Here is a 14703-nt window from a genome sequence, read left to right as displayed (position 1 = left end):
GCTGCCTGTCATCAACTAACAGTAATTGTATCAATTCATTGGAAAGTATAATCACTACAGTAGCACATACAAAGGTTCACAATTTGTAGTAGGCTACATATAAACTTTAATATTTATACAATTAGACCGACATCGTTCGTTCATGAGTAACGCTATTAAAAACAATTGATCACTCCATCTCAAGCTATTTAGGAAACAACAGCCAGCGACAAATGATACATAGGCCTACACATTTTCTTCTATTTGACCAACTGGTGCGGTGGGCTCTCTAGTATCCACACAGAATCCACCTGACAAAAATTGGAAATCCTGGGGATGTGGTGTTTTTTTCGTTGATTGTACAATTGAGGTTTAGTTGTCAGGGTTATCAAGGAGTGTTCAATACAATTTTACCAAAACTTGTTTTAAAGCATCCAAATCTTGTCGAATCTTTAAACCTCGAAAAATGGCCTTGCTTAGAAAAGGTCATAATTGCCTTATTTTGCCTCTGGTTTAACCGCTGTCTCCGCTCATTCAAGAAGAACCATCAATTATAGCTTTTTAAGCCTACAGTTGGGATACTCACAGTGTTGTACGTTGACGCCGCCAATTTGACGGCGTCATTTGACAGCGTCAACTTTTTGTTGACGCTGAGGCTAGCGCCGTCAGTTTATTTTTTAGTTGACGGAAGTGATAGCGCCGTCAACTATTTTGCCAATTTTAAGCGTCAAGCGCTATGCGTCATTTTTTGTTTTCATGGAAAATCTCGCTTCACAATGAGAGTTTCACAATGTATTCTGGCCAGCGCGACTCATTTGAATTACCCGCTTTCGCGTTGGTTGGAATGGCTACCTGGAATACAAGCGGAAAAAGTTCGCCAAATGGTGATCACTCATGTCAACGTGAGCAGTATCGAAAACGAGGAATCAGCGAGAGAAAGCGAAAAATTAAAGAATGTCATCCCGGAGGTTGAAGATACTTTATTTCAAGAGCTCTATGCCCCTGAAAAGAGCGATGTTGGTGCAGTGGACCTAGGGAGTGGACCTCGTTAAAAGATTTATATATTATGTTAAGCCATCACAGCACGCTTGAAACAGTGATCTCTTTCCGAGTAAACGTTTTCAAGACTTGTTTTTGAAATACAACACACCGATACCATTCAGCGCTGCTGTGGAATGCATGTTTTCACTTGGAAAGGACATTATGCGTCCCAAACGCAGGAGATTGTCAGACAAATGTTTTGAAATACTTGTGTTTCTATAAGGAAATAACTAATAAGTTAGGTTTAGCTAATTACAATACAGTCTCAAAACACAAAACCTGCTCTTTATTTATAGCCATTGTTAGCCTAAACTTGGTTGCAATACTTCCGTTTTGTGAGATTCTGGCTAAAATAGCGCTAGAAATTAGCAGTAGGCCTAATTTATACGCCGTAAAGTTTTTAGGCGATTCGCGCTGACGCCGTCAATTTATTTCATTGACGCGTACAACACTGGATATTCATAACCAAAATTTAATCGAGGTATCGATCCATGTAAACTTAGCTTCTTAGCAGAAAATTTTGTTTTGTTATTCGACATCAACTGGACACTTTGTCGGCTGCATAGCCGCGTGGTGAGAGCCCTGGAACGGCAATTGAAAGGGCGCCGGTTCGACACCGCTCATGAGCATACAGCTGCGTCTTTGGCAGGACACTTAAAGGCATGCCTGAAGGTGGACACGAAGATTGGCTTCCTTGCCTTCCCGTCCACTTAATCTAAATCTTCAACCACCGGGTGTAAGCCTGGATACGACAAACAAAAAAACTGGACACGAAAACGAAACACTGAAGAATGTTCAGCCTACAATTAAAAAATGGGCGGCGTAATGTTTTTTGAAGAATTATTATCAATTACGAGTAGGATATTCAAGATAAAGATTGAATATAAATGTCTGAAAACGTTTAGAAAACTTTGAAAAAGAAATAATTTTGTTTTATCCTTGCGGTTTCTTTGTGTACAAAGTGAAGCGCTTAAGCAGCAGAGCTATTGGGGCTGGGTAAGTTGAAGAAATCTTTTTCCTAAAATAGATTTTTTATTTGGTTTCTTTCAGAAGTTTCGAAACTTGGCCCACTTTATGAAAGTTCAGACTCACCTGAAAAACTCCACGAACACTTGAAGAGCTATCCTTGAAGTGCACTGCAAAAGCCGAGATGTGAACCATTGTTTTAGTCTTCCTAAAAAAGTATCAACTGATTTAAAATCTAACATAACTGGAGATGAATTTAAAAATCAGATTGTTTCTGTGTAGCCTACAATTTAGCCTACCTGCTGTGCCAAGCAACAGAAACAATTCACGAGAAGTGCTAATGGTAAAGCAGTAGCCTATCATTTTTACATTTTTGTTTGTCGACACAAAATGAGCTGAGTCATTAATTAAAATCTGTAGTGCAGACTGAAACAGGTTCCATATTAAAACTACGGTCTGTGATTCAAACAAAAAATCAATAATTAATGGCATCGGTTTGTCTTTTTTTCATCTGGAAACCAACGTGCGAATGCAGGCGGTTGAGTCATGTCATTATGAACAGAATGAAACTGGTTTCCAACAGAACGCAACTGATAATGTAAAATGCACATGCTTTTGACAAACCGCATTATGTTTAGAAATTAAGCCAAAAATATTGTTTCTGGTTTAGGGAGCTCCCCGTCTCCGCAGATCTTCCACAACCGCAAGCTCAGACTAAGATAAACTAAATCTTTATCTTTCATCTATGCATTTCCGGAGCAGATACGAAAGTCGTCAGCTTCCAAGCAGACGTTGTGCATAAGAAATGACGCTCAATAGCCTACTGACGACATTTGGTACTGCGACACAGCGCAAGCCTGCTGGTCTGTGGTCAGTGAAAATAAACAGATCAATAAAGTGCAGTTGTTCCGTTAGTGAAAACAAGAAGTTGCCTATTTAATTGATATTAATGTATTAAAAGAAAACAATTTTGTTTTTTAGTTTCATTCTAATATCTTAGAATAGAAGGCCTAAATTTTTTCACCTAAATCCTACAGCGGAAATGCAACCACGTTACATTTCCCTGCCCCTTCCAATAAGTTTGAAATTTTTAAAACTGTTTCCAACACCAGCTTTAAAGTAAGAGTTTGTGAGCAACCTTTTACTTGCAACTGACATTGTTTTCGTGAAAACAAAAACACCCGAGTGATCATGAAGATCGGTGCGCCACCAACCGGTTAAATATATTTATCTTTGGCGACGAAAATCCGAAAACGAAAAAAGACGAACACTGATGTATGCTGGTGCTGTCATAAAGGCTTGCACTGCAGCGTTGGCAGTGGTACAGAGCCAACGCTCAAGAACAAAAATACGACCCATGCAAAACGACTATCATGCAGAATACGAACTTAACACTGTGAAAGATGACTGTCAACTCAGCGACCGAGACAGCAAAATCCGTCAGTTTTACATTGATTCAACGTCTGCAGACGTTGAATTAATGTAAAAATGGCGGATTTTGTTGTCTGAGGAGGAATAAAAACCATTTACGTCAGATGATGTTGAATTTTTACAAATTAAAGTTGTTAAAAATCTTCTTTGTAAAGCGCTGAGAGCAAAGCATTATCTGCGACAGACACCGCGCTATATATATAAGATTAAGATCACTGCCTCATGTACAACCACCTATGCAATAATGTAGCAATTCAACCCAAGCAAAACGACGAAAAATTTTTTCTGAAGTGCTAGTAAGTATGATCTTTGATAAAAAGCGTAAATGAACCAATAGGAGGTTTTACTAAAATGAATTTTACAGTGGGTCTTAAACGCAAGGTTTGAGAATAAGAAAATACTTTTGTACGAATGGCAATTGATGCTATGAGGTTTAAAACGACCATTTTCTGGTTTAAACTTTTAAAAATCAGCCAAAGATATGTCCTCCAACAATTTCAAGTTTAAGCATAAATACAATTATTGTGTAGAAGAGCTTTAAAGAAGATGCCTTTTGCAAATATAAAATAAAAAACAATTGATCTTGGCCAGATTGTTCAAATGCACTCGTTTGGATAGGCTAAGGTATAATTCAAAGTCACAGGGGCCGATTAAAAATCTATCTTCTGTGACAGTGTTCTTATAGAGCCACCCTTGCTTTGAACAAGAGCCACGCTTGCGCAACACTCAGTCTCCTTTCAGATGCCGGAATCTCTATTATATTTTGATGGTTATCATGAACTGACTTCCCAAAGATGCAGATGAAAGAAGACTGACCAGTCAGATTAAGCATCGGTGCATTGTACAGAAATTCAATGTTAAAATATGTCGAGGCGACAAAATAATGCAGCTTTCCAACTATACTATCTAAGTCGAAAGAAAGTGAGAGGATTATGTTTGAATGCAAATTGCTAATATCCGCCTTGAATTATTCATGTCAAATAGGAGTGAGTCAACTTTTGTCCTTCTGTTCGTTTAAAGTAGCAGGGATGGCGAAATCGGGTTCGCGTGGATCTACATTTCTAGCGCCCATCAAACGTACGTATTTCCTTTTTATCAGGGAGATCTTTGATTGATTGAGAAAATAGCCGGGTTGGACAAACAGAAGTGACAGCGCATAAACTCAAATTAAATTCGAATTTGTCATAATGGTTTTGAATTGATGGGAAATGACCATAGACCATTCAGTTGTTGTCACTGGGATAAGATACGATCAGCTTTGACCATAAGGCCGTAAACGTTGATAAGATGGCCAGTTAGCAAAATCAGTCTCTTTTTACATTGATTCAACGTCTTCAGACGTTGAATCAATGTAAAAAGGGACTGATTTTGAAACAGTTTAACATAAAATTTACGCACAACAATAATAAGGAACTCTAAATGCGAAAACAAATGAGGGACACAAAATGGCAACAGAAAAATACGGGATCACAGTGGGTGACATCATGGCAGTAGTAGGGGTTAAAACTAACACTATTCACCCTGATCGTGAGTTTCAAGTGTTTCGACGTCGATTCAACGTATCAATAAACGAATTTCAACGATCGGGGTGAATTGAATAAATTACACTAATTTTACACACTTCGTCTAAAATACACGCGTCTTGAGACAAAATCTGTAACAGAAATGTAATTTATAAAAACACAACACTATTACAATGATAATTTCCTAATAACTGCTTCGTAAAATCGATCATGCGTATAAATAGGCAAAATAGGGGTCAGTGGCGATGATCACGAATTACGTCATCGCAAGATTAGTGGCTGTGTATATATGACAGTGACGTCAGAAATGCATTAATTAGAACGATAGGTCGTTGACGGAAACCGTTGAAATGACACGCAAGAAATTTATCTTTACTAAAATACTAATATCCGTATAAAATAGCATGTCAGTATATATCACGTGCTAACAGTTGAAGTTTGTTCAATAGACAATTGAAGACTCATATTTATGTTCAGTGGCTTTTGCAATGGCTAAGAAATTGACAAAAAAGTGATAGTCGGTATAAAAATACGAGTGAAGAAGTGGCACTGATGACATAGACGCAATGATGCTGACAAGAAAGGAACAAAAAATATTGGTTACAATATCAAGAAAGTGGAGACTCTTCTACACTCATAAACTGGATACAAACCTAGACCGCAAATCAGCTGTTTTTTACATTGATTCAACGTCTGTAGACAACAAAAAGCAACTGATTTGCTGTCGGGAAGTCGTTTTGAGGTCACATTTGGCACTCGCGATTTTGAAGACAAGAATAAACCCCCGTCAACAAACCAGTCCATTTTTACGTTTATTCAACGTTGAATTTGACATTGTATCAACGTAAATATGAGCTAAAGTGCTGGTTGTAAAAAAATGCCAATATAATGTAATGGCGCATCTCTACAAAAGATAATTGTTCAATAGCACATCGAAACAATGCTTCATTAAGCACTAGAATTATTTTCTTCTAAATACAGTTAAGCTATCCAGCTATTGATAAGTGTTCGGGTGATGGGTATGTGAAGGACAGGCAATGTGAAGAATTCCAGAAACTTCGTTTAAAGAAAAATCGAGGCCTGTGAGTCTTAAAATAAACAAAAACGTCAAAATCTTTGCAAGAAAAACTGCCACGTGAGCAACAAAAACACAAAAAGCGTCTTTTCAATACTGTGCGATTGAGCAGGTATATAAAGAACAAACACTTAAATACAAGACGATCATAACAACAGGAACGAATAAAAACTCTTAACATTTATATTGGATTCAAAACATAAACATATGTTGTTGCAACGTAAAAAGAATACAGATAAAACACAATAAAGTACAAAAATCTTTGGTTTGAGCGTTTTCGCAGAAATAATACTTAACAGTTTTCTTCAACACATACGTCAAAGTAGCACCGTCCAAAAAACGCCTACTCAGGTGCACTTCGGGGAGGGGGAACGAGTTCTCCTCTTGAAAAAAATACCCAAATCGTTGAAGTTAACACAGAACATGCTGAAAGCAAAATTGCATACCGCGGAAGTAGATAAATTTCAAATTCTAACAAGACTGTTTTTTGACTCTCACACAAATTGCACTCAAAATAACAATTATTTGCTAGTGACTGTCAACAGCCACTGAAATCCATACGAGCACATTTCCTTTCTGCTAAACATTCGCCAAACTGTTAAGTTTCGTCAAAATATGACTAGCCGCCATTTTGTTTTTCAACCGAAAAGGCACAATGCATTAGCAAACTAAATTTAAAAGGACAGTTATCCCCAGCTAGAAAAGTCGTCCTCTCTGCAATGACGCAACATCTACAAACGTTGAATCGATGCAAAATAGGAAAGATTTTGCTGACTTGGTGATAGTTGCGCGGCACTGTGTCATCATGAAGGCAAAATCTACTGAAAATTCACAAATTCGCTTTGTCTGAAATTGAATTTTTTCTCAATTGAAAATAAAAGAACTTTTTTGCAAGTATAAAACTGATAAAAAGAAAGCAGTGCGCTTAAAAACTAAGGAGCGATACTGAGCTAATTTCCGAAATTTTACAACAATAAAACTGATCTCGACGAACAGCATAAAGCAGTGAAATGCCACACTTGCTAAAATGGCCTGATGCAAGCTATAGACAATAGACCAAATAAGATTTGTTTACGCATACCAATAGAAAACTTGTTGCAGAGTCCGGTCAATCTGTGACAAAGTGCCAGATCCTCAAAAACAAATTACACAAACGGATGATTAGCTGCGACAAACTCGACAAAAAATCAGTCATTTTTTACATTGATGTAAAAACAACTGATCTGCTGTCTGGGAAATTGACTTTGAAACCGAAGTTCCGGATAACTCACTGTCGCCTTTGGCTAATGAATGCCATACAAGGGATGGTAGAGCATTCGACATTCAAAAAAGGCATAGAGGTAGTTATTAAAAAAGGTTATGCAGCAACTTGTGACCCGCGCTGAAGATAGCTTGAAAAAGCGCGGGAAGTAATGAGCTCAGTCATCTGAAGAGCGACTCGATGAGATTTGGCGATTAAAACTTTTGTGCTGAATAAGATGAAGTGAATAATTCGCAGTAGAATGATGCATCGACAACACAGTGTAAAACGCCTTCACATGACAGGCTGAAACCAAAAGGAAAACTTTGTTGATTGCCTAAAGAATGAACTACGGTGTCGAGGGGCCTCAGAACAATGAAACAGTGAAGTCATTCACGCAATCCGCAAACATTGAATCAACGTAAATGGATATCAACCAGAGCAAACGCAGAATCACGATGACGTGTGAGGCGGTAAATCTTCAGGGGGAAGCTGTTGCATCCACAAAAGTTCCTCAGGGTCTCCCATGGCTACCTGGGAAGATTCGGACCCACCCGGCATGATCAGAGGTGACATGATTTGCTGCGAAGACTGCGAAAGCTCTTGAGGTATCGACTGACGAGGCATGGCAAGTTCTTGAGGTGGTTCGGTTTCGAGAGGCAATTGCATATAATGAGGCATGTGAGGTTGTGACTGCTGCTGTTGGTGATGTTGATGTGAATGGTGCTGAAGAGCAGGATGTTGCTGTTGTTGCTGCTGCTGCTGCATATAATGATGATGATGAAGAATATCGGGAGCCATCTGTTGCATCCCGGACATCGATTCTCCTGGCTGTTCCATGTACATGTGACTTGGGCCGGGCATCTGCGCAGGAATAAATCTCCATCAAACCCAGACCAAAACAAAATTAAACGTAAATAAAGAAGGTGGCATGAACCGTTCAATCTGCGCCACTTTGTTGCAACAAAATTAAAAAAATCGACCCAACAGTAGAATTTATAGCAACAAATTTTGTTCTTACATCTTGTTGATGCAGTTGTTGTTGATGTTGATGCTTAAGTTGTTGTTGTACAGCTGCCTCACGCGTTCGTTGAAAGCCCTCCCACATTTCAGGAGGCTAAAAAAAGAAATACTGTCAATGTTTACATCATTTGAAAATTAAGCATTTAAACAAAACCATAGAAATGTGTCACTGCATTAAAATGACAAAAACGATTGACATGGGTTGTCAATTACACAGAGCAACAGATGCCGGGTAATGGCTGTCTGTGGCTTTGTTTATTTTACAATCACTTGTGCTCAGAAAATGTAGATGAAGCGCAAATGATCATGCGAAGAAAACCGAATTCACAACCCTAGCTGGCTTATGGAAACTTTTAGCTTCGCGCCACCGAGTACAAATGATGTCATCAATGACGACGGGTACTTTGGGTGACGCCTTGGCCCTTGGGTAAGATCGGTTTTCAGCAAAGAGATCGAAAACGTTGTAGAGATTTGTACGCAAATTAAGGCTCGAGACAAGTCATCATAGCAATGTTTACATCCTTCTCGAACAGCGATAGCTTTCAAGCAGCCAAGCATAGCTGCAAGCGAGTTTGCCAATTATCCCACAAGACAAAACCTTGGGTGGGTCGTGCCCTTGCAATCGTGTAAAGTTTTTGGGCTAAAAGAAAAATATCAACTTGGAAGAAAACCACTTTCATTGTGTTACAACACAATGCATAAATCAAGGCTGAAAGCTTCGGCAATTATGTGCTGCTGAGCGATCTTGCCACAATTATCTAAATTATGGCGCTTAAATAAATTTTTAAGTACTTGGTGAAATCATGAAAAAGGTTTATTGAAAGGCTTTTGGTTGATCACAAGCTTGAAATGTAATCGATTCAATTTCGGCTTGAATTAAATTAATTCTTAAAAAAGTCAATCACACATTTAAATATGAGTCAGAATTTAATAATGCATTTTGCTATTGAAATGCATCGTGTGGTGTGGATAAATATTTTCCAATAAAAAAAGTTCGAAGTTCTGTGTTTTGCGGACAGATGTGACAACAGTTCATGTTAAAACTATGAAAGCATAGAACGGTAAAGAAAAAAATTCTCAAGTAAATTCATGAGTTCTCAAGAAAGCGAAAAAATCTGATAAGTCATTTTCTTCTGACCATAGCACAATCACATTACAATTTCGCTTATGACCTACTAAAAATTCTTTGATTAAAACCGTCTTGTTTAATGTTTACTAAGAACTTCATAAATTGGTTAATTTAAACATGTTTCAGTAAAGCTCATTCTGCCATTTCACAACGATTTTACACTTCAATGACTAGCAGCGGAAAAACAGCATTTTTGTAGGCTGATTGGCCTATATTACATGCTTGCTAGAGCTTGAATGCAAGCCAGAATGAAGAAAATAACTAACCCATTTCCTTGGTCTTCCTCTGGGTCTTTTCGGCGGCCTTTCTATTCTCTGAAAAATGCAAACTCAGTAAAAAAAAACTGCAATTTTCAATCGTTTGTTATTGATTCAAGTGGGTGCGAAGTTATTGAGCGTTAATGCCGATAATGACATTGTGAAGCAACCACAGTTGATGATGCTTTTGTAGTTAAATTTTACTGATCACTAATTAGCTAATTCATTACGTTGAGCACAAATACAACAGCAAACGCAAATCATGAATTATTTCGTATGGCTATTGCTGAGATTCGTCTTTCACGGAATGCCCAAAGGGATTAACTACCACTGCACTGGACAGTAATTAGCTAAAGATGGGCAACACATTTCCCAATGGAATTGCATGTACTGAACAGCGGACAAAGTCCTGCATAAAACATTAGCAAATCATGAGAGTCGTAAAATCAACCATTCCATGTCTGTTTTCCTCGGGCGACGTTGAATAGACGAATAGCTACATTTTTGCTACGCAATCAATCGCTTACATGCGAATGACCCATCCCACAAACGATGCCTTTCGCACATAGCTCAAACGCCAGTGGAGGTTGACGTCGCAACATCTGATGACGTCACCATACATTGAAACAACATAAAAATGATTTTTTAGATCAGTTTGGTCACCTACGTTGATGGAACAATTGCCGACCATACATTCTTTAATTTAAAAAACAAACGTTCGTCATCGGTAACTCAGCCAGCAAATCAGTCGTTCTGCATTGACCAAACGTTTGAATACATTGAATTAACACAAAAAAGGACAAAACTGCTGAATCGGAAAGCAGTCGCATGACTCCCTCATCTTGCGACGAGATATTGATTGAACCAGCCGCCGAAATATTGATTAGACGTGCGTGACTAAAAACAAATTACTTACTTGGTTGCAAGAGTTATAATTGCAACACAAGACATCGTGGAAAAATTTGTCACAGAGAAAATAGATTTAAATGCACGGCAGCACGTAGGCTGCTAGCTAAACTACATTTGTGGCAGTGACAATTACATGATAAACATCTTAAACCACAGGCTTAACATCCGAATTAAAACTGCACAATTTTTCAAGAGCTCCCCCAACTGATAGTGCTGCGCCAACAAAACGTAACAGATTTTTATTCGACGACACGACGTCAAACTTACCACAATCTCTTTTCGCTTTAAGTTTGCAATGAAAAGAAAATTTGAATTAGTTCAGTGAGTACCAAAACACTTTCTATTCAGATTGCAATATCGGGTTCATGCCATGGCCTACAAAAATAAGTGGCCTAGCGCCTAGACACAGTGCATAAGCCTTCAGAACTGAAGGTTGAAGTCGATTACAGAACATCATAAGTTATGTGCATCTAACACCAAGCAAAATTAATAAAAGTTCATTTTTCTAGTCAAATCCTTAACTGTTCAGATAAGAAGCATACGTACATGACAGGTACATATCGTACAGGTACAACTTCTCTAGCATGCAATCTAGAAGTTTTACTTTTGTTAGCCGGGGTAGAAAAAAGTATTCCAGATCTAAGTTTGACTTCCAAGAGCAAAGAAACAGAACATACGGTACCTTGCGCGGCTTCTTGTTCTTGGAGCCTTTTGGTCTCCCTCTAGGTCGGCTTACTCCAGCTGGTTTAAGAGGCTAAACACAAGATAAACTGTGAAACATTGTAACGTTTAAGCAAACTGAAGTGACCGTAAACTATTCTATCCGCTGCGTCATTGCATTGTGTGTAAAATCCATCATTTTACTTCACACGTCTAGATTTGAACAATCGTTTCTTGATATTACTTACAGTTTATTGCTCAGACATTTGAGACATGCCAAGGGCGGACAATCGACTAGGAACTGAATACCAACAAAATTTTATGATGGCATCTTCAATATTGTGCAGCATTAAAAGTCACAGCTGCTGAAAAATCAGACTAAGTTTTACAGTTTACATACGTGTATACGCGGTCTTCCTGGCCCACGTGTTCTAAGAGAAGGTGGTTGGGATAGGCCTTGCATGCCTAACTGTTCACCCATTGGTAGCATGTGTTCGGAATGTGCAGAATACATCCCATGACTAGTTTCGGGTTCACTATAATGAAATTCTTGTTGCGATGTAACAGGAGCTCCGGACTGTGAAAGCCGCTGCTGGTAATCTTCCTCTTCTTCATCCGACTCTGTACCTCCGACTGGAGGCCTATCTCCTTTTCTCTTACTCATATCTGTAAAAAACATTTCAAAGTATCGATTAACCTATTTTTAAATACTATACCAAAGTTTCGTCAGATCGCCATTGTAAACCAAAGTCACGTCATTCAAAATTGACCAATTTGAATGGAACAGCTTTAACGAAAATGATCAATGATCATAATAATATTCGCAAACGAATATCGCTAAAGGAATGAAAGACAGAGATACAAAGAAAAAAAGTGACAATCTTGTCTGCAATGAAACGTGCTTACAGAGTAGCAAATCATGTGGGAGCATAAGAAATATGAGAAGGAAATTTTTTTACACCAGTACGAAGTTTTAATTTATTCTGATGGGCAGGAGTTAAGATTAATTATTATCAAAATATGGCGTGGTTTTTATTCTCGATTAGACGAGATTTTGTTGCATGTAAATATTCTGATATTTGTGTGCAAATGCGTTGCCAAGGTTTAAATAAAAAAAATGCAATAATGACATAACAACAGCATTCAGCAGTACACATGTAAAAAACAAAGCTGATGTACCGTACTTCTAAAGTTTTCAGAAGTGTTTAGTTTATTTCAATTAGTAACGAGATACAATTTGCTTAGCCAAATATTGCACAGTTACAAAACCAATTTGTCAAAACAAGACTGCAGGAAATCGTCAGGCATCCTCATCCCAAAGTCCTGCACTATCAAATTTTCAAAGATTATTGGAAGACCTGTGCGAAAATTCTTTACAAGTTGGAAGAAATCCAAAAAGATGTTGATGCTGTGTGATGCTTGCATTTTTTAAACTAAATTGTGATGTACAATTCCAGCATTGGCATGGATTTGACTATGGCCAATGCATAAAAAACAAAAACAATAATAGAATGTCAAATATGTTATTGCCTTATTGGTCAGGCAATGGGCATTAAAGACCAGACCTAAGCTGCATTATTGCACTTCAGCATTCAATTCTGTCTGACAGTGTCTCATCCATTATTGATTAGATCTTTTGTACCTTTAAAAAGCATAGCCTTAACAGTATGCCAATTCTTGCACTGACTCACTAGCATACAAGCATGTACAGTGAAAGCGATCATTTCGAGATAGTTTTTCATGAGTCAAATATTACTCATATTAGCATATAACTTAAACGTATGTAAATGTACATGAATTCACCAGTATACTACCGTATTCACCTAAAATAAGTCTCTGACCAATGCCACATAGGCTATGTCAAATATTCTACAAAAATCAAAGCTGGTACAATTTCCTCACTGTGGCACTTCTCGATGTACATCTCTACCAAAGTTTGGAAGTTCATTCCATATGTATATATATATATATTCTTAACCTGGATACCTATATATTGGAACATTTGACCACTGCAGCATAAAGCTTAGTACGTCTTAAAGCAGAAGACGTTTAACAAGAACATTTGGGAGAAGCTTGCTTCCATAACATTCAACAAGGTAAGGCTGTTGCAAACAAAACTATTTACAACACAAGTCTGAGAATGTAGTTTAAAAATTAGACAACCTACTGACACTGTGATAACAAGACAAAACAATGCTGTACCAAAGAATTAAACTGGATATCATAAAGATTAACCATGTCCGTACACTAGTTGTAGCCTAATCATTATAATTAACTCAAACTTAAGTAACCATGTCAGTTTTAACAAAACTCTCATTCTCACACAACATTCTATTTTTTCAACCAATTAGTTTGATGATTGTTCGTTTACACTTTACATAATTATAATACAAGACACAAAACAATGCCCAAAACTTTGGAGTTTGATAAAAATGTAGAGATTTCATCACATCAATGATCTGATTCTTAACTACATGGTCTGAAGTTTTCCATGAAAAATAACATCTAGCAGCAATAGCCTATGATGTCCAAAAATCTAGTGCAACATGTGCAGCATAAAAGTTAAAAGCTGCTGTTTTTTAATATAAGCTTTTTCTGTTATCACTTCAAAAAGAGACACAGATATATACAGTCGTGGCCAAAAGTTTAAGACCAGACTTGATTTATGACGTTTTTTGTATTACGCCATAATACTGCATCAGATACTGTTTAAACTGCATCATCTTTATTCTGGGTCGACATCTGATGTAATCAGTCATTATTTAGCATATATCAATTGAACATTAGCCAGTAGAGATCACTTTTCTGTATTACTTATCTGCCCAAAATGGGTAAAATGTGCTCCCTTTCGGAGGTTCAGCGATGTCAAATTGTTGTTCTCCGCAGGGAAGGCTACACAGAACATCAAATTGGTAAGCAGCTTGGATTTAGAAAAACTTTTGTGCATCAGGCAATTGTGAAATTTAAGAAATCAGGAACTTATGCTGATGCAAAACGCAGTGGTTGTCCTAGAAAAACAACTCCTAGATCTGACATCTTCATGAAAAGGCAAGTGGTGACGTCTCCAACATGTTCAGCCAAACAAATCAGGGCCGATTTAAATGAAGCCGGTATTCCAGTCAGCAGGAAGACTGTTAGACGCCGTTTAGTTGTAGAATTTGGTCTGAAGTCACGAAAACCAGCAAGAAAATCGAGTCTTACGCTAGCGATGAAGAAGAAGGGTCTCCTGTTTGCATTGCAGCACAAAGACTAGACTTCTGCCCAATGGTCTAAAGTTTAATTTTCCGAGGAATCAAGAGTCCAACAGTTTGGTGCAAGAAAAAGAAATGTCCGTCGACCCTCAGGAACACAATTTGATGAAAAGTATACCCGGCAAACGATGAAACATCTACCAGGTGTGATGATATGGAGATTCATTTCGACCAAAGATACAGCCAAACTCATTTTTCTAAAACCAGGAACCACGATGA

General features: G+C 37.8%; 2 protein-coding genes across 2 annotated transcripts; one reads left to right on the top strand and one right to left on the bottom strand.

Annotated features, from left to right (window-relative positions):
• Positions 1 to 7708: 7708 nt before the first annotated feature.
• On the bottom strand, positions 7709 to 11897 carry LOC145785191 (uncharacterized). The gene is made up of 5 exons (XM_082596883.1): positions 11634 to 11897; positions 11256 to 11327; positions 9674 to 9721; positions 8277 to 8372; positions 7709 to 8119 (listed from the first exon to the last, which is right to left on the bottom strand). The coding sequence occupies exons 1-5, from the start codon at positions 11895 to 11897 to the stop codon at positions 7709 to 7711; spliced, it is 891 nt and encodes a 296-aa protein (XP_082453009.1).
• A 2163-nt stretch (positions 11898 to 14060) lies between these two features.
• Positions 14061 to 14486, top strand: LOC145785189 (uncharacterized). Its single transcript, XM_082596882.1, has one exon. It carries the CDS (start codon positions 14061 to 14063, stop codon positions 14484 to 14486), a length of 426 nt encoding a protein of 141 aa, XP_082453008.1.
• The last annotated feature ends 217 nt before the right edge of the window (positions 14487 to 14703 follow it).

This window comes from Aplidium turbinatum, chromosome 16, assembly GCF_918807975.1.
Source record: "Aplidium turbinatum chromosome 16, kaAplTurb1.1, whole genome shotgun sequence".
Taxonomy (NCBI): Eukaryota; Metazoa; Chordata; class Ascidiacea; order Aplousobranchia; family Polyclinidae; genus Aplidium; species Aplidium turbinatum.
Note: the sequence above shows the minus strand (reverse complement) of the source record. Positions and strands in the feature narration are given on the sequence as shown.